Source organism: Opisthocomus hoazin, chromosome 1, assembly GCF_030867145.1.
Source record: "Opisthocomus hoazin isolate bOpiHoa1 chromosome 1, bOpiHoa1.hap1, whole genome shotgun sequence".
Classification (NCBI taxonomy): Eukaryota; Metazoa; Chordata; class Aves; order Opisthocomiformes; family Opisthocomidae; genus Opisthocomus; species Opisthocomus hoazin.
Window position 1 is genome coordinate 91,560,541 of NC_134414.1, and position 26,213 is coordinate 91,586,753.

At 43.2% G+C, this 26,213-nt stretch overlaps 1 protein-coding gene across 3 annotated transcripts in view; it reads right to left on the reverse strand.

Annotated features, from left to right (window-relative positions):
• Positions 1 to 26,213, reverse strand: part of MAP3K15 (mitogen-activated protein kinase kinase kinase 15) — a 97,558-nt gene that overhangs the window by 971 nt on the left and 70,374 nt on the right. For all 3 annotated transcript variants that reach the window (XM_075429118.1, XM_075429124.1, XM_075429133.1), the window contains 14 exons: positions 19,063 to 19,196; positions 18,307 to 18,434; positions 16,423 to 16,553; positions 16,030 to 16,135; positions 12,551 to 12,708; positions 8,641 to 8,824; positions 5,961 to 6,138; positions 5,090 to 5,264; positions 3,801 to 3,986; positions 2,976 to 3,081; positions 1,531 to 1,741; positions 549 to 661; positions 277 to 374; positions 78 to 154 (listed from right to left, as the gene is read on the reverse strand). In XM_075429118.1, coding sequence (XP_075285233.1) covers positions 78 to 154; positions 277 to 374; positions 549 to 661; positions 1,531 to 1,741; positions 2,976 to 3,081; positions 3,801 to 3,986; positions 5,090 to 5,264; positions 5,961 to 6,138; positions 8,641 to 8,824; positions 12,551 to 12,708; positions 16,030 to 16,135; positions 16,423 to 16,553; positions 18,307 to 18,434; positions 19,063 to 19,196 — 1,985 coding nt within the window. The remainder of the gene's footprint in view (positions 1 to 77; positions 155 to 276; positions 375 to 548; positions 662 to 1,530; positions 1,742 to 2,975; positions 3,082 to 3,800; positions 3,987 to 5,089; positions 5,265 to 5,960; positions 6,139 to 8,640; positions 8,825 to 12,550; positions 12,709 to 16,029; positions 16,136 to 16,422; positions 16,554 to 18,306; positions 18,435 to 19,062; positions 19,197 to 26,213) is intronic.

A 26,213-nucleotide genomic window follows, 5' to 3' on the forward strand; every position in this document is an offset into this window, starting at 1 on the left:
ACCTAACCTCTAAAAAGTTCTTTTTATAAATTACTTTAATTAAACTCTAAACAAAGAACTAAGAAGTACTTTCTTACCGCAGTTGAAGATACCGCAGATCATCTTTAGTGATATCGTTAAGGACAGCACTTAGTGTATAATCTTCTTCAGCGAACTAGAAGGCAAATTTATTCCTAAATTAATATTCCTGCTTTGAAACCAAACTGCTCATTATGACTATAATGACCTTTTTCTAAAAGGTGTTTTTTTTGGGGTTTAATTTATTTTTTTTTTTACCCTTTTAATGGCATCCGAGTCTGCTCCTTGTTGTTTCAGCCAGTTCCTCAGCTCAGGGTCTGCATTCTCTCCAAAAGTTGCTGCAGACCTTTGGGAGTCTTTAAAAGAAAACAAAAGTATAGGCTGATAACCTCGAAACTAGGGCAGGAGTGATGCTTTTCAAGCTACTGAAGCATAAAATAGTCTATCAAGTTACCCTGAGCCAAATCAAATAAACACACAATCCAATATATTTGTGTGCAGCTGTCAAAGTATGCAGTATCTCCTCATACCTTCATGTTTAAGTTTTAATCGAAGCAAGTGCAGCTCCTGAGTTTTCTGCTCCAAAGATTGTTGTAAGAGGGTCTGGTACTCTTTCTCCTTCTGAACTAGGTTTTCCAAAAGCCTGTCAGCGTATGAGAGAGATCAGACACAACCATACTGAGGATAAGTCCAGCTGAAAAAAATATTTATCATTTTTAACGACTACCAAAGGACAGAGACACTTAAGAGACACTCTCTAAGTAACACATTTTGTGGCTTACAGGTTTCCTTCTGGTTGTCTGAGACTCAGCGGTGGCACTTTAAGGCTTTGATCTTTGCAGAATTTAGTAAAAAGCTTGTAAATTCTGTTCGTGTTGTTTTGCAGCCTCCCTGGGGAGAGTTGCTGCCTTTATCCACTAATTTACACCTGAGCAGTGTAATAACCCTCGTGTTTTAGCAAGGACTTCCTGATCACAGATTTACATGACGTCCATGAAGAACAGTGGGCCCTTCAGGTGTCAGACAGGCTGGTAGCAGCCTGCGAATGCAACCCGGGAGAAACCGGAGAGGGGCTCTCCTGAGCTACCCTGGTGCTGATCCGCAGGCAGCCTGTCCCGGGGGCCAGGACGGAGCCGCTCCGGCCTCTCCTTGCAGGAGCAGCTTTGAGGGCACTGCCACAGGGCCGGGTGGTGTCCAAGGAACCCGGAGGAAACCAGCACAGCTTCACAAGCCTGATTACTGAACAGTAGCAATCCAACATGACGTTCTGCAATTAAAAAATTAATTACACAGAAAGGGAAGTTGAGCTGAAGGCTGTTGAGCTGTCATACTGGTGCTGCCAGTATACTCTGAACCTGTCTGTGTTCCTGGAAGGTCTGCTGTATCCTGCGGCAGTCATAGCAGGTGAGCAGTGTCTGTGTTACGCATGTACGCGGCACTGCAGAAAGCAGCGTCCAAGAGCTTTTCAAAGAGTGCCCGAAAACAGACCCACGTTCTTGACAGGAGCGTTACCTTAAGGTCTCTTGTTTAAGTCTGCCCAACTCCAGGCTAAGCTGCTGCTGAGCCTCATGTGACACCACAGAGCTGAGGGTGCTGACTCCTGATGTGACGGCGGGATCCTCGGCCCCGTTTTGTTCTGTGGGCTGGTAGCTGTCCTCCGCTTCATCGCCGTCCTTGTCCCCCCCGTCAGTTTCTGACGCTGGCTCAAAGTGAGCTCGAAGCTCTGGTAGAAGGAAACAGTGTAAGAATAAGAATTTTTGTGGACAAATGCAGTGCCACAGTTTGTTCTTTATTCCTGTGGGTGGGGGAGCTTCCGAAGAAGCGGGCTGTGTGCACAATGTGCTTCCATATGGAGCAGCGGAGCTGCAAGGCCTTGTGCGAGCTGGACCACAGGTCCCGGGGCATCAGTTTTAAGGTGAGCGGCACTGCAAGAGCTCAGCTGTAGCGTACCGGGAGGTAGGTAGCTGTAGGTTACAGCTGTAGAGGTGACAAATACATTTGTGATGAAAAGAATTATAAAAGTAGTGATTAAAATATTACTAATGAGAAACCCTTGGAAAGGTTGCGCTTTTTTAAAAATGTTGGGGGAAAAAAATAAGTTGCTTTGCCCTAATGCGCTGGACCAAAGAGTTTACGAAGCCTTTCTCTTTTCCGGGTAGCCTGTCTCACCCCAGCTCTGTCAGAATGTGCCGCAGGGGCCCCCCCTTCCCCCCAAAGACCAGCTGCCATTCTTCTCCTGCAAATGAAGGCCTGAAAAAGGTGGTGCATTTGGCTTGAAAGCCAGAGCAGCTTCGGAGTGCAAGGGCTCACTGTCACTAAGCGCTCTCTGAACATTCTCAGACTGGAAGGGGTGCTCAGCACTTCGAAGAGGTATAAAACTACTTGCAAATTTCCAACTTGGAGTTATTCCTAGTCAGTTCTTAGTCATTTATCTTCCTCCTTTGTGGTGGTGGTGATTTTTTCTACTGTCCATCTGTAGGCCAAAAAAAATCATGCTCCTCCTCGTATTAATGCACTCCCTTCTCTGCAGCTGTTCCACAGCACAGCTATCATTTGTCAGAACACATGACCAGACCTGTGCAGCATTACCCACCTTGGATTTCATTAAAATGTTGTGCAGACTCATTTTCTTTCATACTAGAAAAGCTCCACCTTGGACTGAATTTAATTTGCCTTTTTTTGTCGCGGTTGAACCACACTGGTGGTGCAGAACCACGAGATATCTCCTCATTACGTGCTTTTGTACTGCAGGTACTGCGTTAATCCTCCCAATCAACACTTCTTTCTGTACAACCTTCTGAGCCTGTGCCTTTGATGCAGTGGCACAGGGGATGCAGTTAACTGTGTGCTGACAGATTAAACAGTTGAGCTGTTCCATTTGCTACAATGCTTTGACAGCGAGCAGCTGCCTTTTTTAAAAAAGAAAAAAAAGATTATTTTCAGCTGCTTTGATTTACCTGGAATAAGAATAGTGACTGCTGCTTGGACTGCTCGGCGAATGATGTTATCCATTGCAAACATCCAGTGGGGCCTTATTAAATGGTTTCTTAATACTTTATTCACCTATAAATAAACAAGTAAGTAAAAGTAGCAACATACACCATTTGCTTACACCTTAGGAAAGAGAATCCTGTTTTTCACTAGTCAGAAGAAGTTTTACAAACCAACAACTGCGTGAGTCACTGAAACCCTCCCACCTTGGACTGGAGAGTTTGAGGCTGGAGCTCTCCAGCCGTAGCCAGACTGGCACTGCAGCCCCGCTACAGCACGAGGAGAGGCAGGACAGAAATAAACGTGGGATCCAGAGCAGACGGAGCTTTCGGTGAGCTCGTAGGCAGCCCTTCAACCACCACCACACATGCCCCCACCTTGGCTTCCAGGCCTGCCTGGGGGTGCCCACCTGCAGCTCACGGAGGGTCCAACACCTCAGGGCTCTGTGCCCAGCCTCGTGTGCCCCTCTGAAGAGCTTGGCCTGTGCCCGTGGCTACACCCCAGGCCTCCTCCTAGAGCAAGGGAACTTTCAACACCAGTGATCCACAGGTGACCAGGCAAAACCTGACCTTCAAACACCTTTAGCCTTTTGTTAGTCTTCCACAGGATCAGTCACCAGGGCTTTGCCTACTCCACACTGCCCACATCCTCCCACCTTCCCCGGCAAGCACAGGAGCTTCTGAGGAACCACGGCAAAAAACGGCTGTTCGGCATGAGCAGAGTGAGAGGGAGAGGAGCGGAGAACTCTCCAAGAGGAATTCCTCTCTCCCTGTGCTACGCAAGGGACTCACCGCATCCTGAAAGCCAAACAGCACCAGATGAATCTGATTGATGGATGTGCTATCAAAGTCCAAATCCATTTTCAGCTTGGATATGGTAGAAGCCATCACTCTCTGCTCTGGAGAGCGTATGAAGTCCCGTAAGATCCCAATAATTTGCTTGATGTGGGCCACTGAAAGTTGAAGTTCTTCAGAGCTCTGGAAAAAAGATAATTAATGTGCATTAAGTAAATCCCAGAGTCATTAAACATCTAATTAGTAGTATTAGTATTTTTAGGGTTACAATTTATAGCTTTGCTCATGTATATTTCACAACGATGCACAGCAATCCCAGAACTTTTATTTCTGCAAAGCCTTTATTTTCTACCTTTTTGTAACTAAAATTTTTTAATAGCAATTTCTGTTTTCCAAAAATAAATGAAGTCTACTGCTACTGTGGCTGTCACAAAGGGAGGAGGGTCCAGATAATATCCACAGCTTTCTGCAATATACTGCAGAGGGCAGCTCTACTCCATAAAAACAGCAGAGCGAGTCAGTAAGAGACCAGATTTTTTTAGATGCTATCCTTTTAATAAACAGAATCTGGACTTACATCTAATTATGTAGACATTTGATTTCCTTAGGCAAAAAACTATGTTCATATATGCATTTATCATAAGTCAGGAAAAGGTCTAAGATTACACAGTGATAGGACTAAAGTGCTCGTTGATTTGCAGTCCATAACCCCTGTGGTTAAAGCCATCCAAGCGCCTGCAAGAACAACCACCCGTGTAATTAAAAGGCAAAGGGAGAAGTATTACAGAAATTACGGAAAAGAGGTGTTTACAGCAGTGCTGCAAAACAGCTGGAGACAGAGGTAGGACTTGCTAAAGAATCTTTCTTTTTAGGATTCTTACTGTGTTCTTGGCACTAGTTTGCATATGCTTTGAATTAAAAATTGCTAATCAGTTCTCTATCCTTAAAGCAAATCCCGCTTATTACTGTGTTCCATTTCCATGACCTCAAAAGCCAAAGCAAAACACAACATCAAATCCACCCAACCCACCAACCTCAGCCCCGCATCACCCACCCCAAGCCTCCCCTCAGAAAAACCCGGGAGCCCAGCAGCAGGCAGAAGGTGGTGCTCGCTACCCATTCAGGCAGCAGCAAGTGGCTCGCACAGTTACAGGTCTCGGAGATTGAAGATATTCAGAAGGAACAACCCAAGCACCTTCGTTTATTAGTTTTCAGAAAAGAAACAATACTACCCAGCTTGTCACTTTCCTTTTGACATGGGAAAAAGAGAGCTGAAGTTAAATTACCTGTGCAATACAGTCCTGCAAATTGGAAGCAACTTTGTTCTGTTCTTCCTTAAGGATTTTATACAGGATGGCTCGGCGTTCACTGTCCTTCCGCAGCAGAAACAGGCCGGAGTCCTTGTCCTCCATGGAGGGAGAGGTGCTCCTGTCCTCCGAGGCCGAGCCCTCATCAGGCACACTGTGCCAGCAGCCAGGCCGCACGCACAAGAGAGACCTCAGCATTAGCGACACAGCAGGGGTACTTCGGGGGTTAAAAGGCAAGTTCAAGTATACCAGCGGATTGATCAGACTGTTGAACGCTAATTCTGAGACAGAAGATGGCGTAAACCCCCCTGAAGCCGAAAGCACAAGGCTGGTTTCATCCCGCTAAGAGCTGGCGTTAATGTCACCCAGCACCCGTTCAGTTATGGGGAGGAAAGCTGAACCCCCTGGGCTGAGATAACCACTCATTTTTGCTGGCCCGATACTGTAACATATTCATTTGAAAGTATTGCTTTCTGCTTTCTGAGAGGCAGAATTATCTTTCTGCCGACCCTTTCCCACATTTTTTCATGAGTACATGGAAGGGTCAATTCTTCTGCTGACTCCTGAGTCCATATCCACTCCATCAGTGAGACAACTGACATGACGTTTATTCACCGAGGGGGCAAAAGTACATACATATGTGGAAACCTCAAGGAGAAAGAATCATTGTTCATTAATTAAATATAGACAATAGTTAAATTAACTGGTAACTTGCCTACGCAACTCGCTTGCTGTTTAACACATCTGTTTATCTAGTCATTATGTGAAAAAATCTCCCTCAGATAAAACATAATATGAATTAAAGCCACATAATCCCTCACGGGTGTCAAGCGATAAGCAAATGCTTTACCTTAGTAAATGGGAAATGGGATGCTTTGTCTGAATCTCTGAAATGGATCTCTTTGGCCTTTCGAAAAACATGTCATGCTGTACATCAGAGTCTGGCGAAACAGAGCCGTGCTCACTGCTGCTACTGCCAGCCTGCTCGCCGTGGACTGGCAGTGGGAGGGATGCAGTACGATTATAATCTGTGAACAGACATTGTAAAACACATCACAGATCTAGGCAGAAACGGGCAATGTGCTTAGAACAGCCATGATCATCTTCAGTGATATCAAAACCTCACTTTGCAAAATGGCTGAGGAAGAGGTAACCTTGTTAACAGAAAGCAGCAGTACAAATCAAAATCATTATGTGCATAAGCAATAAAAGGTGGGAAGGAGCTAACTGCTGAACCCAAAGACAGCAAAGCAGCTAGATACTGATATGAAATGCCATTTCGTTACCCTCTCTTGCATGCACACACACTCCCCCTCGGTGCTGGTCTCACCAAGTGGTACAACTGAACATACAGCTGTTTAAAGAGCCAGAAGTAAACCAACAGGTTACTGTCAGTTGCTACCACAGCCATATGTCTAAGCAGCGAGTGCTCTGCCACCTGCCTTCCTCACCTCTCCCCATGTTAACAGACATCTGTTTCCTCCCTCTCTGACACCCGAGGCACCTGTCTCACTTGCCTGTCCCCTTGCCCTCAGCAAGGACTGCCTCTCTCAGCACTAGCCTGAGGAAAATCTCTTGTCCCTTCCCAATTCATCTTGAAAGTAAGAAGAAATATAAAAATAACAGATATTGAGAGCCCGCTATAATCCTGATTGCCAGTTTGCAGCTGTGTGATAGGAAAGCTAAGGAAGAAGTTCTGTCAACTCAGAGTGCACACAGCCATGGAGCTAAAATATCACAAAAATGTTTGATGCTTGTCACTATGAATTATGTGGAGGTGGGGAAGGAAGAGAGTGAGAAGTTAAAAGTTGTTCAGAAAGCTCTGACGTACTCCCTGGTACACGACTGATGTTCAAACAGATGAGGTTAAACAGTGACAGAAATGAAACAACATACGTCACCTTGTGAGAACTGCTTCAAGGCGTCTCAGCAGTACAGAAATTTGAAAGCTGCTGTCCCAAGAGTAAGGGCTGAGACTTGTTCTGGGCTGCCTTTGTTATTGAAAAGAAAAAAGGGATAGAGACAGGATGGAAAAGATGGGGACAAAGCTGAGGAAATCACTGGTGAAGGAAACAGGAGAGGGAGGAGACAGAGTGAACTGCTGCAGCTGAGACTGCGGCAGCTGCTGGGCCAGGACCTGCCTTATGCCCCCAAACTCCCTTGGAGGTGGCTGCGGCAGCCAGCACAGCTTTCCCCAGCTCCGGCACCGCAACACACACACACACTCGGCTGCAGCCACATTGCCTTTCCCTCCCCTCCCCCAACAGACAGTTTTCATAGCATTTGCCCACTCTGCTCAAGGCCATGGCCATCACTGAGCTTGTTGCTTGCTGCAACCCAGTGCTTAACCCTGCAGCACCAGACCCTCAGGCCATCTGAAGGAGCTCCATAACCTCATCAGCCAGCGGGAGAAGACAAGAAAGGAGGAAGGCAGGAGGAGGGGGGGGGGTCCAAAAGACAATTGCGCTTCCCCTGGTTGCTTCCAGGGCAGCTGACAAGGCAAGCTCCACCCTGCCTAATGCCACGAAGGTTTTTCAGGAAAATGTCCTCAGGCGAGGGCTGAGCAGGCCACAGAAGAGCTTTGTGGCAGTGGGGCAGAAGGCCACAGCCTGCCAACAGCTCCCGACTGCCACCGCCCTGGATGAGCAGCGTGAGCTCTCCCGCTACCCCAGTGCAGCTGCAGGGATTGCAGTTCTCAGTGCCCCTCAGGTCAAGCGACGATGCCCATTTCCTTGCCGAAACCATTTCAGCTGGATGTCATAAATTCCTTGCTAGTTTTTCCCCTTAGAATTTAATTCTTTCAAATGTTCCCTGCAATTCAATTTGCATTGGGAGCGTGTGCATGTGTGTGTGTGCAGACAGGGGAAAGAAACTGCAAGACCAATGGCTTTGCTTGTTTTTAAACGGACAGTTCCTTCTAACACTAACGATTCATTTGGCACGCCTACATAAAGATTTGTTATCTTATCACTGAGAAAGCAGCTGGCATATTGAGGGGGGAAGAACACGCTAGGCAGATAAAAGAAAACAACCCACTGAACAGCTACTTCAGCACCTATGTGCCAGATTTCCAAGTTACATATCCAGTCTGAAAATGCTGACTCTTGTAGACCCAAACACCTAACAGACCCACATTTTCAGGTGCCAAGCACCTACACTATAAACCTCAGACTTCTGAAGTGTACATAATTGTGAATCTAAAATGCAGAATTGCTTTGAAAAGTCTTCACCGAATGTCATTTTCCTAATTCTAATTTACTATAAATGAGGCATTTCTTTCTGAGGAGAGGAAAAACGGGGTTGGAAGGTTTCAGCAAGCAAAACACAAAATAAGCAAGTCACCAGATTTTGTAGGAATTGTTAAATCTAAATATGTCCAATTACAAATCACAGGCACTTTCAACAGTTGAGTTCCTGCTGCTTTCCTGGCACAAGAAACGTGCTTAGTAAAAGAGAGTGCTTAATGATTCCAGTCTTTTATAGAACACTTAATGATGATGTTGACTTGGATTTGGCTGATAATTCCTTACCTGATGGTTTGAATGCAATTCTGCTTTTCTTGCCCTTGTTTACTTGTTTCAGGAAGGAATCTCTGAGCAAATCAGATGCTGTAACACGTTTACTAGGATCAGGTTCAAAACAGAGCAAAATAAAGGCCCTTGTTTCAGTGGACAGTGATTCTGGAATTTCAGGATGAATCTTAAACATCCCAACCTGCAAATAAAACACAAATACAAATTATTTTTACTAAACAACTGCAAGAGGACCATGGGCCAAAGCTTTCTTAGGATGATCTCTCACACTCTCGCTGACTCTCGTGGAAAAAGAGCGATCCAGGTACCCACACAAAGCAGTGAAGTGACAACAAGGGTCTGATCCTGTTTCACCTCATTGTAAACATGGTGTTAATGCCCATGTGGTATGACACAAATGTCCAGTTATGGATGTATCCAACCATCTACCTCCAGGCAACCTTGGAATCCGGACATTACCCACACCAAGCGCTTCAAATGCTGCTTCTCCTACCAGCCACAAACCCCTCCAGCTACTGCATATGCTTCCCCTCACCCCTGCCCAGTACTGCGTCTCTCCACTGCTCACTCCTCCAGCACGTTCACGCCCAGGAGCAGGAATAACTTCCTCCTCTAGCACCGACTGCCTGGGGCCTGCACCTGTTCTGCTCCTGCCGCTGCCAAATTTCCTTGTATGAATGCTCACAACGACCTTGCCAGACCTTGTCACCACCCCCAGCAGTCGGGCCAGATGTCCTCCCTAGACTTGCAGTGTTACTTAACTGAAAATCGCATGATGTCCAAAGGTTTAACAAGACCCCCCACTCTTTCTTTAAGTAAGGAAGAACGTGCTTCTACAGGTTGCTCCCTAGTGATTTTTCCAGCTCCTTCACTGCCTTCTTAATCTCTAACGCCGACCTGGCACAAATGTTTGGAAATGAGATTTGTGTAACACATGTGCGCTGTATGGCATGTATCTGGCAAGATTATGGCTTGTAGTCTCAGCATCTTTACATAAAACAGGCTCTGGAGAACAAGCAGAAAGATAGTGGCCACAAGGGAGATAGTAGCCCAGCAGTTAAGCAAGCACCAGCTGCTTGCGAAAATGAAGAGCTGTTTAAATAATCTCATTATACAGCTGCATTAGCACACTGTGGCACCATTAGGCACTCACAATAGCGGTTCAGCTGAGCAGTTGTGCTTCTGTTCAAATGACAGTGCAGAATATAAAATGCCAATAATGCATTAAGCCCTTCTGAACCATGACTCTAAGCACATTCAGAACTCAGTATTTCCTGTATGTAATGTTTTTAATACATGCAATTTGCTAATCTCTGCAATTAAATTGATGTATAATAAATAAATTTAACAAATAAATAGATGTTATGTCCTTTTGGCAGGATACAACATGTATACCTTGTCTGCTGGAGCATCTCTATCTGATTTGAAAAATCCCGCGCGTCTTTTGGACAGTGCTTTATAAATGGGGTACATAGTTTCACCACTCAAAAATATCAGCCCAGCAAGATTTTTGCTTTGGAGCACAGAGAGAAGACAGCCACCTGCTTGCTGTGCTAGGACAATTTCTCTTGATATGCCTGTCTCTGTGGGCAGCCCCCTCCTCCTGGTGCACTCTGGGGACAGGCTCACGCAGCCAGCTCCAGCTGGGGCAGTGTCACAAGCTGATATTACAACCTTATGCACTAAACAAAACCCAGGACAGTGCAAACCAAGACCAGGAAATTTGAATGCAAATCTCTGATCTTTATCTCTGTGGCTCAGGGAGAATATATTTTGTCACAAGCATCCTGAAACTCTGTGGCAATGTTAGTTTACTCTATCTCCATTGAATGTCATTTGTTTGCACTCCTTTCACACAGGACCAGATGCACACACACTGTGCTCACAGAGGAAATACCAGATAATGTACACTCAGCCAGGAATTATTTCCAGTTTTCTGTTTCCTCTAGCCCCATTTTCTCCACTTTGTCCAACTCTTTGATCATTGGCAAATCTGTATATGGACTGCACAGATTCAGACCTTCCCCCTCCTCACCTGCCCTATGCCCGACAGAGTGTGCATGTGTGGAGGTGGAGACCTCACAAGTTCAGTATCCCAAGTTTTCCAGGCTTCTGCTCTGCTTACATGGCTGCCCAGTCAGCTTGCTTCAATCTTGGCTTCAAACCTAGCTTCCAGCTTGCTTACTTTTATTGCAGAGCAAAGAGAAACAACAGTTCGCAATTTATGGTGCCCAGCAAGTAGCAGTTTCAAGCAGGTCCCAGCAGAGCCAAGAAATGGAAAACAAACACAAATGCTTGACTGTAGCACATCAACACAGCCTGCAATAACAATGCTCTTCCTTGAAAATGCCACTTCCTTGAAAAAAGAAGGACAAGAAATGTATTTAAAAAAAAAAACAAACAGTTCTGAGACTTCAGAACACAGCTCTGTGGCCTGGAAATGCTTATGGGCAGGACGCAGGGACATGCACAATCCTGCCAAAGCTCACCTCGTGAGCCTGCGCAGAGCTCATCGAGCACACAGAGCTGAACAAATGCTTCCTGACAATTCAATAAACCGTGCTGAAAAATAAGACGTGTAACTCACTGAACAGTTCAACTACATGCCAGATACATAAGATGAATAGGCGTCTGCCGACAGAACTGTATGTGACATTTACAGCAATGTGGAAAAAAGTCTCTTTCCATGGCTCCGTCAGGAAAGCTTTAGTGAACCAAACCACGTTCACCCAGGCAGCTTCTTCTGAGGTAGTGTCACAAGTTAACAGCACCAAAGTGACATATTATACTGCTGAAATAACTACATCAAACCCCATAACCATCCCTTTCTTTGCCTTTTGGCTGTGGTGCATGGGACAACTCACAGGCCTAGTACGATGTATGGTATTAGGTGCGATGCTGAATTGCAGCCCAGCTTACTATACTTCTTGATAAAGATCTGAATTTCCTACCGAGGTTCCGTTAATAATTATACTAATGGTCACACAGTGACTCTTCACAACATATGCAAAAGAATTAACAATATTGATAATTTAATGCAGTTTGCTGGGTTATGGATGTTGTATTTTCTTCATTATTAGACTGAGGACTCTGAAGCATAAGTGAAAACTTAAGTACTTTACTGAAGGTCTACTGCAAACCAGCAGAACCACCAAAAATTTTCAGTCTGCATATTTGACACTTTATCACATCATAGCTTTTACACTACTGTTAGTTTTAGAGTTAGAATAAGTAACTTTTTTCAAATACATGTATTCTCAAACCTGTCTGAAGCATTCTCTTCTCGAGTGATAATTTGCGCATTTGAAGACAGAAATACTAAGAGAAACAAACTACTAGAGGCAATAGTTTACCGAGGAGGTAGCTTTGATCCAAAGGACTCTAGGATATAAAACAGAGAGTATTCCACTCCTTCACTACACACCAGAAATCCTGGAAAGTCCCTGCTCCCTTCCACCACCATGTTGCAGAGACCAGGCCTTTGAAAGACAAGGCAAACATATCCCCTGGGAAGAAGGCTTATAAAAAATGACTTAAAGGAGCAGAAATAACTTGGTTGTTATCACTGGAGAGACTAGCTGCCAAGAAAGAAATTATAATCCAAGAGCAGGAGATGATAGAAGCAAGGGGGTAGAGAATACTAGTTTTCATAAGTCTTCACTCATTTTTCAGGTTGCTGCTCTGAATCATGACTTACTTCCAGCACAAAAATAAATTATTACTCCCTAGAGCAATACAGCTTAGCACAGAGAAGGATCATTCAGTGAGAATTAAGAATACAGGTCAAACTGTGGCTTTATGGAAAACAACCCACATAACAAAAGGTTACTACCAATTAAATTAATATTAAAAAATTAAGTCAGTGTTTGAAAATTCATTAACTCTATAGCAAAAAAGCTGTACTTACTTTAAACATTGCTGCTTGAGGCTCCCCTAGCTCATGAAATGGAGGTTTGCCTGTTGCCATTTCAATAATGGTACAACCTAGTGACCAAATATCAGCTGGTGCGCCATATCCTCGTGGTCCTTTATCGATGATTTCTGGAGCCATGTACTGCAAGGTTCCTAGTCAGGACAAAAAGAACAGTCAAGTGTTATAGTCTTCATTCTTATTAAAGAGAATTAACACACCACTAAGCAACCCAAAAACTGTCAAATGCAACGTGTATAGACAAAATATTTGATTTCCCATATTAACACTGAAAACTAGACAGAAACATATGTTTTAACGTCTTTTCTATAAACCATTTTTTCCCGCCTTTCTAATGCAAAGCTTCAAACTGCTGCAAGTGTATTCCCCACATAGTCTAAATGCTTCCTCAGGACATAAAATGATATCAAACAATTTTTGAAGACACTAAATTGTAAAGATTATGCATGTAAGAGGTGATGAAAACCTACGAAGTGACAGATAGTCTTCAGGACAATAATTTTTTATATGTTTACCCCTATAACGAGAACACAATAATTTTTTATATGTTTACCCCTATAACGAGAACACTAGTGACAGGGAATTTCAAAATGTTAGTCTGAAAAGAATCTATTTTCGTAAATATAAGATAATAAAGATAAGAACATTTAAAAAAAAATCAAGTTTTACACAAAAAAAATCAAGGTTGTAATCAAGGTAAATCAATTACACAATAACTAAAAAAATAAGGGAATCCATCATAAATTGCAATTCCAGGAAGTCTCTCAGGTGTGTTTGGGATTTCTGACATCCAAGGTTAACAAAAAAAGAAAAAAAGAAAACAAGCTATTGAAACTTCTAAAGTTATATGTGTTGGCAAAATAAGATTCTGTCTAAGCTTATAGTTGGCTCTCAACAGGTGAATCTGAATGTCTCTAAAGCTTGCCTGTAGACAACCTGACTGTAATACTAGTTTTAATATTGATAAACAAACAGAACAGTAAAAATGAAAAAAATATGGTCAATTTGGAGTCACTGATATTCACTCATATGCTAAAACAGCTAGCAAGAGGAAGACAGTGCATCCCAAAAACAGAAACCTGTAGATGTTCTGAGTGTTTCAAACACTACAGTACTTTCTCCATATGAATTCCTACCAGGTCTGTCATGACATCTTTAAATTAAATTATTTTTCTCCTTGAGAATGCAATAAAATTACACTGTAGTAAAGCTGTGAACTATTCAGGAAAGGATATCAGGTGAAAATAAAAGGGATTGTATATTACTACATTCCTTAGATGTGGCTGCTATAGAATAATAGTTCAAGCCACAGCTTTGCCCCCAAGGCTGTCTCTTGAATGGAGGGATGTTACATTCAAACCACTAGAAGTCTGATTCTTCAAACCATGTGATCGTATTACACAATGCCTAAACTCCACAGAGTTCATGCACTGAGTTAAGGAACAAAACAAAACAAATTGCAAGAGACCTTTTAAGATCCCCAGGGCTGTAGCTACCTGCTTACTGATTTTAAAACCAAAATGAGAACTTAAGTAAAATATTAATTCTCAGTAAATTACATCTCTGAGGCATAAACAGGGCTGCAAATGTGCAAGAGGAACAAAGAAAAAGGGCACAAGGAAAGATTTCACTCCTTTTCTTAGAGTATGGTGACTTCAGATACCATTTCTCCATATATCATCTCTAATGACAACCAGTTGCTAAAAAGCCACTGAGGAATACATAAAACACAGGCAAAGACAGAACGATTTTGCTCTAGCATCTACTCCAACCATAACGGCAATCAGCCATAACAGTGGCTTCCTGGGCCAAAATTAAATTTTGGACTATGACTTTTAATAGCCACAAAAGGGCCTTCCTCCAGGACTCCAACTTTTACCTTATGGAACCCATTTATACACTTAAAGTTTTCAGACTACCCTGTAGAAATGAGAAGCACAGTATACATCACACCACACAGTAGTGCATCTCTTTCCCATGGAGTATAGTTGCATTGAACCAGTCTAACAAAAACAGCAAGCACAAACATTGCAGGCAAAACCTGAAAATATTCTTTCCCATATACCACAAGAGACCTGTATATATTTGAGCATTATCCATCCAGTTGTATAAGAAATATGATTCATGAGAAATACTATTTATTGAATAATTTGTTTGGAAAAAATGGTGAAACTCCTTAAGAGAATGCTTCAGAAGACAGCTTTTAACTAGCTCTGTTCAGACATAATGTCATTGACATATCTATCTGTTGTAGCATCTATAAACTGAAGAGATTGCTTCTTGTAGCTCTTCAGTCTTAACAAAACATTCAAATGCTGCATTTATGATTACAAACTGGACAAATAATAATTACTTTCTTGTCTTTAAAGGACTCCTAACTTAACTCAACTTGATTCTAACTAAAATCTTTACAGCTTTGCAAGAAATAGATTTGTTTCACATGGCTGCACCTGATAAGATGTTGATCTCGTGAGATATTTATGCAGACATCATATACCGTGTTCAGATCATGATGTAATATAGATCCAGTTTCCAACTCACAAGCTTTGCTAATAATGAGTAAAAAAAGCTTAGAAAGGTATGTTATTTCAGAAACTTAATAATTTTATTTCCATGGCTTCTTTTGTAATTAAGCTGGATGAACTGCAGACTCACCACCAGACAGGTAATGGGAAGCCCTGATTATCACTTGAATGGAGGTTGTTGTCTTCTGTCTTCCACAGTCATGACTGATGGCTGTGCCTGTGTACCGTTTACTTAAACTGCAGGCCAGGATGTGGCTTGTGATTTGTGGTATCAGCCTATGCACATGGCCACATAACAAGTGAAAACATGCTGCCTATATCTCTACTGATAAAAGAATTGAGCACTCATGTGACCATATATTCATTTTTCAATGTGGAGTTGCAGCTTTTACTCAGCAAATTTTGTCTTCCCTGAATATTGCAAGTTATTACTACCTTGTTGTATATGAAAGCTTTTCTGTAACATACCAGCCTAGTATTTCCATGCAAACTGTTCTTTTTACTGCTGATAACAGCAAGTTAGCCCGTTGGTCAGGTTTTATAATTAATACTTTGAAACTGAAAGTATTTATAAATTTGTGTTTGGTTTTCTGCACTTTAGACATGCTTCAAGAAAGTGTGCATGCAGGAGTTACCCATATCAAGACTATTCAATGAAAAAGTTGCTGTATTCAAGTGTGTCCAGATGCAATTGCAACAAATCAATTGCTACTTAATGAAAAACACTTAGAAGAAAAACTATTACCCCATCACACTTAAGCTTAAAAAAAATAAACCAGTAAGCCTGTGTTTATGGTGATCACACTCTCATTCACTCTTCCCTGAAAACAGAGACCTAATTGTGTTTCCATCACAAATCCAAAGAGCCTCTTGGCTCTAACTCTAAATCTATCATCAAAACCCATATAAACTCTGCTAAATTAATCTTACCTGTAAATGTTTCGGTGCACGGATTGATTCCTGCCAGCCGTTTGGAAGTACCAAAATCAGATATCTTTACCACGCCACTATAGGTGTTCACCAAAACATTATCCCCCTGTGGTTTGGATGAGAGAGAGAGAGACACACACAGGATGGGAGACAGATGAGTACAGATTCCAAAACCCAATCTGAATACTCCTTGAAGTTTGCAATTATCTTTGTAATACACCTTCCCACAAAGGAATTGTCCAGGAACACCAGGGAGAAGGGGTTGTTTTCTCTCCTTTTGTTTTAAGCTTCCATGAAATCCTACTACAAATTCTTCTTCAGGTTAGAATAAAACTAACTGAAGTAAATAAGACGAAAAGCAAATCACACAAGACACACTAAAGGAAAATTCACCTTTATATCTCTGTGTACAATCTGGTTCTCATGGAGATACTTAAGGCCTTCCAGAATCTGCTTAGTGTAAAATTTAATTGTAGGTTCTTTCATTGGGCCCCACTTAGATCTTAGGAGAGCTGAGAGGCTGCCTACAAGAGTTAAGAAGAAAGTGTATCAAGATAGCAAAAGCCCCAAATTAACATGAAACATTTAAATCAATATATTGAGCAAAGGCTTAATCCAAATACAAGAGAAATGCAGTACCTATAATTTAGTCAAATTCTTCCTAGATCCTTCAAAGCAAATAATTTGCTGCTGCTCTTGACTGGTTATTTCTTTCCTTCCAGCTCAGCTTCCACCTCCATGACAGGAATAAATGTTACGACAGGGCTGGATGCATCTCCCTAACTTCAGTCTAACAACTGTTGAGATTAGGACTAGCAACCATTTAGCCCTTATTGAAATGAAGACTAAAGGTAACACGGTATGATGTTATACACTATACTTCATGAACCACATACTCAGGCAAAGAGAAGCTGATTTACTCAAGGCAGGGAGGGGAGAAGAAAAAAAGAAAGTCTTTTCCTTGCAAATATGGGATTAACTTCTGGAAATATTCAGAGACAGAGGAAAGAAAGCTCCTGAAAGAAACCAAGTAATGGATGTTCAGAGTAGGAGATGAATCATCCACACTTCCCCTACTTGTAATAAATCTAATCTTTTCTTAAATAACACAAATATTTTAATTGTGAAGCAAAATATAGAAGGTTTTGCTTTTTCCTCTCATACTAAACTAAGTGCAGTGGGTCTACTTAATGCCAGACAAATTCAGCTCAGAGATTTTCAGTCCACATCAACAGCTTTCTAAAGCAAAGTTTCATCAAAGAATCTTGCGTAATCTGAATAGCTGGTTCCTTTCTAAGACTGGCTGCAGAGTTTAAAATATCTGAATTGGTTCAATAATATCTTGACATTAGTAACTAATCACAGTACACTCTACTGTGCATATATGAATGGGAGAAAAAAGGAAAAAACCAACACCAGCTGACACTTAACGAGTGCAGGAAAACAAGTGGAAGTGTTGGTATAAACTCATCACATCTGCATGCATCTTACATGTCAGAGTGTCTCAGCTTTCAAGTGAGAAGGTCATAGGAATTCAAAAATTAAACAGGTTCCTATGTCAAATGCCCCAGATGTATTTAATTATACTTTGAATGTTTGTGTCTGGACCTTCCCTAGAAAACCTGAACATGTTTCCTGGTTTTCTTATTTCTGGTGTTTTTTTGCCAATTGTATTCGTACAAGAATTTAACACTCATCCTGACACATCCTTGACACTGAAGAGCAAACAGCAAAAGGGAGAAGCAAATATAGCCTAGAGGTTATATCGAGGGACTTCACATCTTAAAATATAGAGATGGCTAGAGGAGCAAAACTGGGATTTATGAGCAAGGGAAGCATATAACTTTTATCTCTAACCTACCTAGGAAATAGCAATACTTTGTACATAGAAGTTACAAAATAATGTCTAATTGCTCAATCAGTGCTACTGCTCAACAGACACTTATCCTAAAAGCTCCAGTCATTGTGCAGATGCGCAGGCTAAATGGACTATACAGCTCTAACTCCACTATAACACAAGAGTATTTGACACCAAATACTTTTTAATGAGTTTTCTCTAGGTTTACAATTATTACAGAAAGCAGAGAGGGTACTGGGACTTGTACACTTCAAATATATTTCCTTATATGAGAAGACTGCCACCTGTAGTTAATGTCTCAATAGAAAAGCCATATACAGTTCACAAACACATTAAGTGCACATATACTGGCTTTCACTAAGTTTAGAGTCCCAACTGCTTTTGATTCCTTTGAAAACTAAGCTCAGAATGATACAAACCTCCTGGTACCTGCTCCATAAAAATCTTAATGTATCCATCTTCTGAAATAGATCCTAGATACTGGACAATGTTCCGATGCTTTAAATACTTATGCAGTGCTATCTCTTCATGAAGAGGTTGAGAATACCTATTAAAAATTAAAAAAAGAAAAAAAAAAGAATCAAGAAGTATCTCATCATGCAGAAAAAGGTTCTAGTCTATGCTTAAATGCTAGTTTGTGAACAGAATAAATTTGGGGGATACTTGATCCAATTCTCAGCAAACATCTTGCCCATGATCTTCAAAATGCAGTGTGACTGGCTGCCTATTCAGAAAAAGTACAGAGGTAGATCTCAGAGGAACCCTGCAGGAGAAACAAGCCCTCAGAAAATTTACACATGCCTTTCTTCTGTATCATTACATAGCACTGTTTTTGCTTCCAGAACTCCTTTTATGCTTTTTCCCCTCCCCAAATGAAAACAAATTACGTACAACTGCAACTTCAACCCCAAATTAGGTCTTATTCTAGAATTTATGACTTACCTATAGATTATCAAACTGTGTTATTTATGTACTATATATCATATCTTTTCCAAAAAATAAAAAGTCCTTATTCTCAAATGGATACTGTGGCATACTAGGAGGAAATAACAATTGAATTTCAGTATACTTGTATTTTATAAACTAACCATATAGAAATACCTGCTAAGACGAGCTTTCAGCAAACAACTGCAGTTTCATTAGCAATGTATATACAACAACAAACGAGGTCTTACCTGCTGTCTTTCTCAGGTATTTCTTTGATGGCTATTCGGACCTGATTGCTAAGGTCTCTTCCAGCATAAACTATTCCATAAGTACCTTTCCCCAGAACGACCCTGTCACCATTCTCATCATAATCATATTCATACTGCAAGCAGAAAAGATAAACAAAGCAGCACAGAAATTGTTATCACTAACATTTAACGTTACACGAGTTATGTACTCTACTGAGTTAGTACAGCAGAGAATAGTTACTGCAGTACAGCGGTAGCATGGTAGGTTACCCACCAACCAGGCTGGTGCATTATACAACTTGTAAAATTTCCATGTTACTTGCTTTACGAAACAATCTTCCCTAACCAACTTCAAAATGTATTCACCCAAACAAGGAACACAGCATTAAACCAAACTCAATGAAGAAGTGTTGCCAAAAGAACATATTACATAATCACAGAATCATAGGGGTTGCAAAGGACCTCTGGGGAATATCTAGTCTAACCCCCCTGATGAAGCAGGGTCACCTAGAGCAGGAGGACCTCATCCAGGCAGGTTTTGCATATCTCCAGAGAAGGAGAATCCACAACCTCCCTGGGCAGCCTGTTCCAGTGCTCCATCATCCTCAGGGTAAAGAAGTTCTTCCTTGTGTTCAGACGGAACTTCCTGTGCTTCAGTTTGTGCCCATTGCCCCTTGTCCTGTTGCTGGGCACCACTGAAAAGAGTCTGGCCCCATCCTCCTGACACCCACCCTCAAGATATTTATAAGCATTTCACAGAATCACAGAATAGTAGGGGTTGGAAGGGACCTCTGTGGGTCATGTAGTCCAACCCCCCTGCCAAGGCAGGGTCACCTAAAGCAGACTGCACAGGACCTTGTCCAGGTGGGTCTTGAATATCTCGAGAGAGGGAGACTCCACAACCTCCCTGGGCAGCCTGTTCCAGTGCTCCGTCACCCTCAGAGGGAAGAAGTTCTTCCTCATGTTCAGACGGAACTTCCTGTGCTTCAGTTTGTGCCCATTGCCCCTTGTCCTGTCGCTGGGCACCACTGACAAGAGTCTGGCCCATCCTCCTGGCATCCACCCTTAAGATATGTATAAGCATTTATAAGGTCCCCTCTCAGCCTTCTCTTCTTCAGGCTGAATAAGCACAGCTCCCTCAGCCTTTCTTCGTAGGAGAGATGCTCCAGTCCCCTCATCATCCTCATAGCCCTCCGCTGGACTCTCTCCAGTAGTTCCTCATCCTGCTTGAACTGGGGAGCCCAGAACTGGACACAGCACTCCAGATGTGGCTTCACTAGGGCAGAGTAAAGGGAAGGAGAACCTCCCTCGACCTGCTGGCCTCACTCTTCTTAATGCACGCCAGGACACCATTGGCATTCTTTGCAGCAAGGGCACACTGCTGGCTCATGGTTAACTTGTTGTCCACCAGGATACCCAGGTCCCTCTCCACAGAGCTGCTCTCCAGCAGGTCAGCCCCAAGCCTGTACTGGTGCATGGGGTTGTTCCTCCCCAGGTGCAGGACCCTGCGCTTGCCCTTGTTGAACTTTATCAGGTTCCTCTGTGCCCAACTCTCCAGTCTGTCCAGGTCTCGCTGAATGGCAGCACAGCCTTCCAGTGTATCTACCACTCCTCCCCGTTTCGTGTCATCAGCAAACTTGCTGAGGGTACACTCTAACTCTTCATCCAGGTCATTGATGAAGAAGTTGAATAACACTGGGCCGAGTACTGACCCCTGAGGGACACCACTAGTTACAGGCCTCCAACTAGACTCCATGCCACTGATGACAACCCTCTGAGTTCTGCCATTCAGCCAGTTCTCAATCCACCTCACTGACCACTCATCCAGCCCACACTTCCTCAGCTTCCGTAGGAGGATGTTACGGGAGACAGTGTCAAAAGCCTTGATGAAGTCGAGGTAGACAACATCCACGGCTCTCCCCTCATCTACCCAGCCAGTCATGCCATCGTAGAAGGCTATCAGATTGGTCAGGCATGATTTCCCCTTGGTGAATCCATGTTGACTACTCCTGATCACCTTCTTTTCCTCCACTTGCTTGATGATGACCTCTAGAATGAGCTGCTCCATCATCTTTCCCAGGATGGAGGTGAAGCTGACCAGCCTGTGGTTCCCTGGGTCTTCCTTCTTGCCCTTTTTGAAGATTGGAGCGACATTGGCTTTTCTCCAGTCCTCGGGCACCTCTCCTGTCCTCCAGGACCTCTCAAAGATGCTGGAGAGTGGCTCAGCAATGACATCCACCAGCTCCCTCAGCACTTGTGGGTGCATTCCATCGGGGACCGTGGATTTGTGGGCATCCAGATCACTTAAGCGGTCCCTCACGCAATCCTTCTCAACCAAGGGAAAGTCATCCTTCTCTGTAGGCTTCCTCTCTTGCCTCCAGGACCTGGGATTCCTGAGGGCCTGCCTTGGCACTGAAGACTGAAGCAAAGAAGGCTTTCAGTAACTCTGCCTTCTCTGCATACTCCGTCACCAGGACACCCACCTCGTTCAGCAGCGGCCCCACATTGTCCCTAGTCTTCTGTTTGCTGCTGATGTAGTTGAAGAAGCCCTTCTTGTTGTTTCTGACATCACTTGCCAGATTTAATTCCAGGTGGACCTTGGCCTTCCTCGGTGCTTCCCTGCATGCTCTGACAACTTTCCTGTATTCCTCCCAAGTGGACTATCCCTCTTTCCACATTCCATAGACCTTTCTCTTCCATTTGAGTACCACTAGAAGCTTCTTGCTCATCCATGCAGGTCTCCTGCCTCCTTTGCCTGATTTCTTGCTCAGGAGGATGCACTGATCCTAGGCACAGAGGAAGTGATGCTTAAATAGCAACCAGGTCTCTTGGACCCCTCTGTGTTCTAGAGTCCTGACCCACAGGATTCCTACAAGTAGGTCCTTGTATTCAGGTATCACCTCTAAGAATTCCTGACAGAGCCTTCAGAATACGTAAATGTACAGAACATAACCTATAATTTTTAAACCAATGGTTTATTAAATAGATAAAAATGACATTCCCATTATCGTGGGTGGACACATTTTAAGACCCTATACTCTCATTTGAGTTTAGCCACAGGAAAATTAATTTCTGACATATTCCACCCATTATAAGCTTTTCCAAAAAGGCAAAAAATAAATGCTCGTCTTCTCCAAGGATGATTAAATATATGAAGTGGTGGTTTCCACTGCTGCTGACACCATGCTGGGTCATACTGCCAGCTGAATAAGTAAGTTACTGCATGTTCACTGACTTCAGTAAAGCTACACTAATTTATACCACCTCATGGTTTTGTCCCATATGGTGATCTCATGACAGAGCTCTCCTACTATAAAGGTCAGTGAAAAGCCTACTGATGAATGATGCTTAACAAAAGTACACCCAAGACACAAAATAAAACCAAATTTCATAGAATCATAGGTGGAAAAGACCTCTAAGATCATCAAGTCCAACCACTCACCCAACAACACCATGCCTATTAAACCATATCCTGAAGTGCCACATCTACACTTTTTCTGAACACTTCCAGGGATGATGACTCCACCACCTCCTTGGGCAGCCTGTTCCAATGCCTCACCACTCTTTCAGTAAAGAAATTTTTCTGAATATCAAATCTAAACCTCCCCTGACACAACCTGAGGCCGTTGCCTCTCGTCCTATCGCTAGTTACCTGGGAGAAGAGACCAACACCTGCCTCACTACAACCTCCTTTCAGGTACTTGTAGAGAGCCATAAGGTCCCCCCTCAGCCTCCTCTTCTCCAGAATAAACAGACCCGGCTCCCTCAGCCACTCCTCATAAGACTTGTTCTCCAGACACCTCACCAGCCTCGTTGCCCTTCTCTGGACACGCTCCAGCAACTCAATGTCCTTCTTGTAGCGAGGGGCCCAAAACTGAACACAGTACTACAGGTGCGGCCTCACCAGTGCTGAGTGCAGGGGCACGATCACCTCCCTGCTCCTGCTGGACCCACTATTCCTGATACAAGCCAGGATGCCGTTGGCCTTCTTGGCCACCTGGGCACACTGCTGGCTCATGTTAAGCCAGCTGTTGACCAATACCCCAAGATCCTTTTCCAATTGGCAGCTTTGCAGTCACTCTTCCCCAAGCCTGTAGCATTGCATGGGGTTGGTGTGACTGAAGTGCAGGACCTGGCATTTGGCCTTGTTGAAACTCACACAGTTGGCCTTGGCCCATCGATCCAGCCTGTCCAGATCCCTCTGCAGAGCCTTCCTACCCTCGAGCAGATAGACACTCCTGCCCAGCTTGGTGTCACCTGCCGACTTACTGAGGGAGCACTCAATCCCCTCATCCACATCATTGATAAAGACGTTAAACAAGACCGAACCCAAAACAGAGCCCTGGGGAACACCACTCGTGACCAGCCGCCAGCTGGATTTAACTCTGTTCACTACCACTCTCTACACTCGGCCATTCAGCCAGTTCTTTATCCAGTGAAGAGTACACCCATCCAAACCATGGGCAGCCAGTTTCTGCAGGAGGATGCTGTGAGGCACAGTGTCAAAGGCCTTACGAATGTCCAGGTAGACAACATCCACAGCCTTTCCCTCATCCACTAGGTGGGTCACTTGGTCATAGAAGGAAATCAGGTTGGTCAAGCAGGACCTGTCTTTCATGAACCCATGCTGGCTGGGCCTGAAGCCCTGGTTGTCTTTCACATGCCCAGTGAGCGCACTCAGGATGAATCGTTCCATAATCTTGCCTGGCACTGAGGTCAGGCTGACAGGCCTGTAGTTCCCAGCATCCTCCTTCCAGCCCTTCCTGTAGATGGGTGTCACAGTGACGATTCTCCAGTCACCTGGGACCTCCCCTGTTAGCCAGGACTGCTGATAGATGATGGAGAGTGGCTTGGCCAGCTCCTCTGGCAGTTCCCTCAGCACTCTTGGGTGGATCCCATCCGGTCCCATAGACTTATAAGTGTCTAGGTGGCATAGCAGGTCATTAACTGATTCCTCCTGGATTATGGGAGGTTTATTCTGCTCTCCTTCCCTATCTTCCAGCTCTTAGGGCTGACTACCCTGGGATTAAGCAGTCTGACTATTAAACACTGAGGCGAAGAAGGCATTAAGTACCTCAGCCTTTTCCTCACCCTTGTTGGCAATATTGCCCCCTGCATCCAATATGGGATGGAGATTCTCCTTGCCCCTCTTTTTATTTTTGATGTATATGTAAAAACATTTTTTGTTGTCCCTTACAGCCGTGGCCAGCCTGAGTTCTAGCTGGGCTTTTGCCTTTTTAATTTCCTCTCTGCACAACACAACAAGTCCCCTGTAGTCCTCTTCAATTGCCAGCCCTTTCTTCCATAGGTGGTAGACCCTCCTTTTCTCCCTGAGTCCCAGCAAGAGCTCCCTGTATCCATTTCTCATTGAAGCTGGGTTAAACAGCACACCCCTGATTCAAATTAGGGAATGGATAATGGATATTGAAAAAGCACTTTGGCAAAGTGTTAAGAAAGGAACTGGACAGCTTCATAGCCTCAGATATTATCAGGAGTACACAGACAACCCCTAGGATCTTCCCAAATTCAAGAGAATGTCCCATATGGGAAAACTGCAGGGTGTTCTCTGTGGGTTCATATGAATTCTCTATTTAAAAAAAACAAAAACAAACAAACCTTTTTACAATTGCCATAATTATTGACCTTTCTGTCAATGACCAGTTTTTCTGCTTAATCCAGTAAGACACTCTCATACAGAATGCAGCCTTGAGATCTATTTCTTTGAAGTGGCTTCTCAGTTCATATTGCAGCTCTGGCATTGCAAAGTCCATGTGTCACTCGCGTTCCCCCCCTCTTCATCTCAGCAAATATGGCAAGTTTCATGCTGCTGTATGGAAGGTGCTAAAGAAAAACTGTCTGTCATTTATCCTAACAGCTTATTCTGCTCAGTGGGACTACACTTGAGTTAGTATAGCTTTAGTACAGTTTCATTTTTCATGTTCCAGCACTTCACGGTTCATAACATAATCTTGTTATATGATAGGGAAAACTAACCCAAAACGCCATATGTCAAACTTGTCAGGTTCTTTGGTAGAAGCATATCCAGCTTTCACAGCTATCATATGACATAGAACTGTGCAGAAAAAAGACAGCAGTCACACCACAGAACTTAAGACTGACAGCAACCCTATCTGCAAGAGACTGGTCCTAAGCCAACTCTATAACTACTGTGGAGAAACCTATGTTCTCCAGTCTGGGTCCCACGATACATGAAAATCATTGAGATTTATAGTTCAGTGTTAGTTATACAGTTTAATGGACTTGTGTATACTTGATGCCACCTTACATTTGCCTCCTCTCTTTCCAACAGCTACAAAGATTGAACATATCACCGCTGGCTGCCAAAAGTCTGAGTATGTGATCCACTGGATGTGCAATTCAACAATTACATATGCATAAACAAGTGTTCATAGCTGAGCTTCTGTATGAATGTAGCAGGGCAGAGTCTGATCTCTAGAATGTCCTACTTGGGATACTGCAGGTACTCTTAAAGTGACAGGAATTTCTTCAACATCAGTATTCAGAAGACAATACCCTAAGGTAGAAAAGACTGCCAAAATCCTAGTCAGCTGTAGAACTGAACTGTAGTTCCTTTCAAATAATACTGCAATCCAAAATGCACAACCCCTTGGGACAACATCCTCATAAGAATTCTGACTGAAATACTATTTCCTTCCCCCAAACCGTGCTCAAGTTTAACCCTTCCTCTTCCCCAAATACAAACAGTTGTTTTATTAATGGTAAGAACTTCTACTTTCTCTGTGCTTGTCAAGCCCATCAAGACCATACAAAGCTGCGTTTTCCATGTTGTCTCTTCTTAAATGTAAGATCTCAGGCTGCAGAAAGACGTTAAGTGTCTCAGCTCATTTATAAGCTAAACAAATTAATCCTCCCCTTCCATGTCTTGATTTCTGTTTTAATGTCCTGACCTAAGACAATAAGTATACAGTGATAATTTAGCAGACTTCAAGATATATAGAATTATATAGCTTAAAGATTTAAAATTAACTGCTGCAGTCATTTCTCCACATGTCATTGATTCATGCAGGATTGTTTCCTGCTGTGCATTCTCAAGCCATTCTTCCAATTCAGCTTTTAAAAGGCTCAAGCCACAGTGAGCTCACTTCCTCTGAGAGACTATTATACAGTTG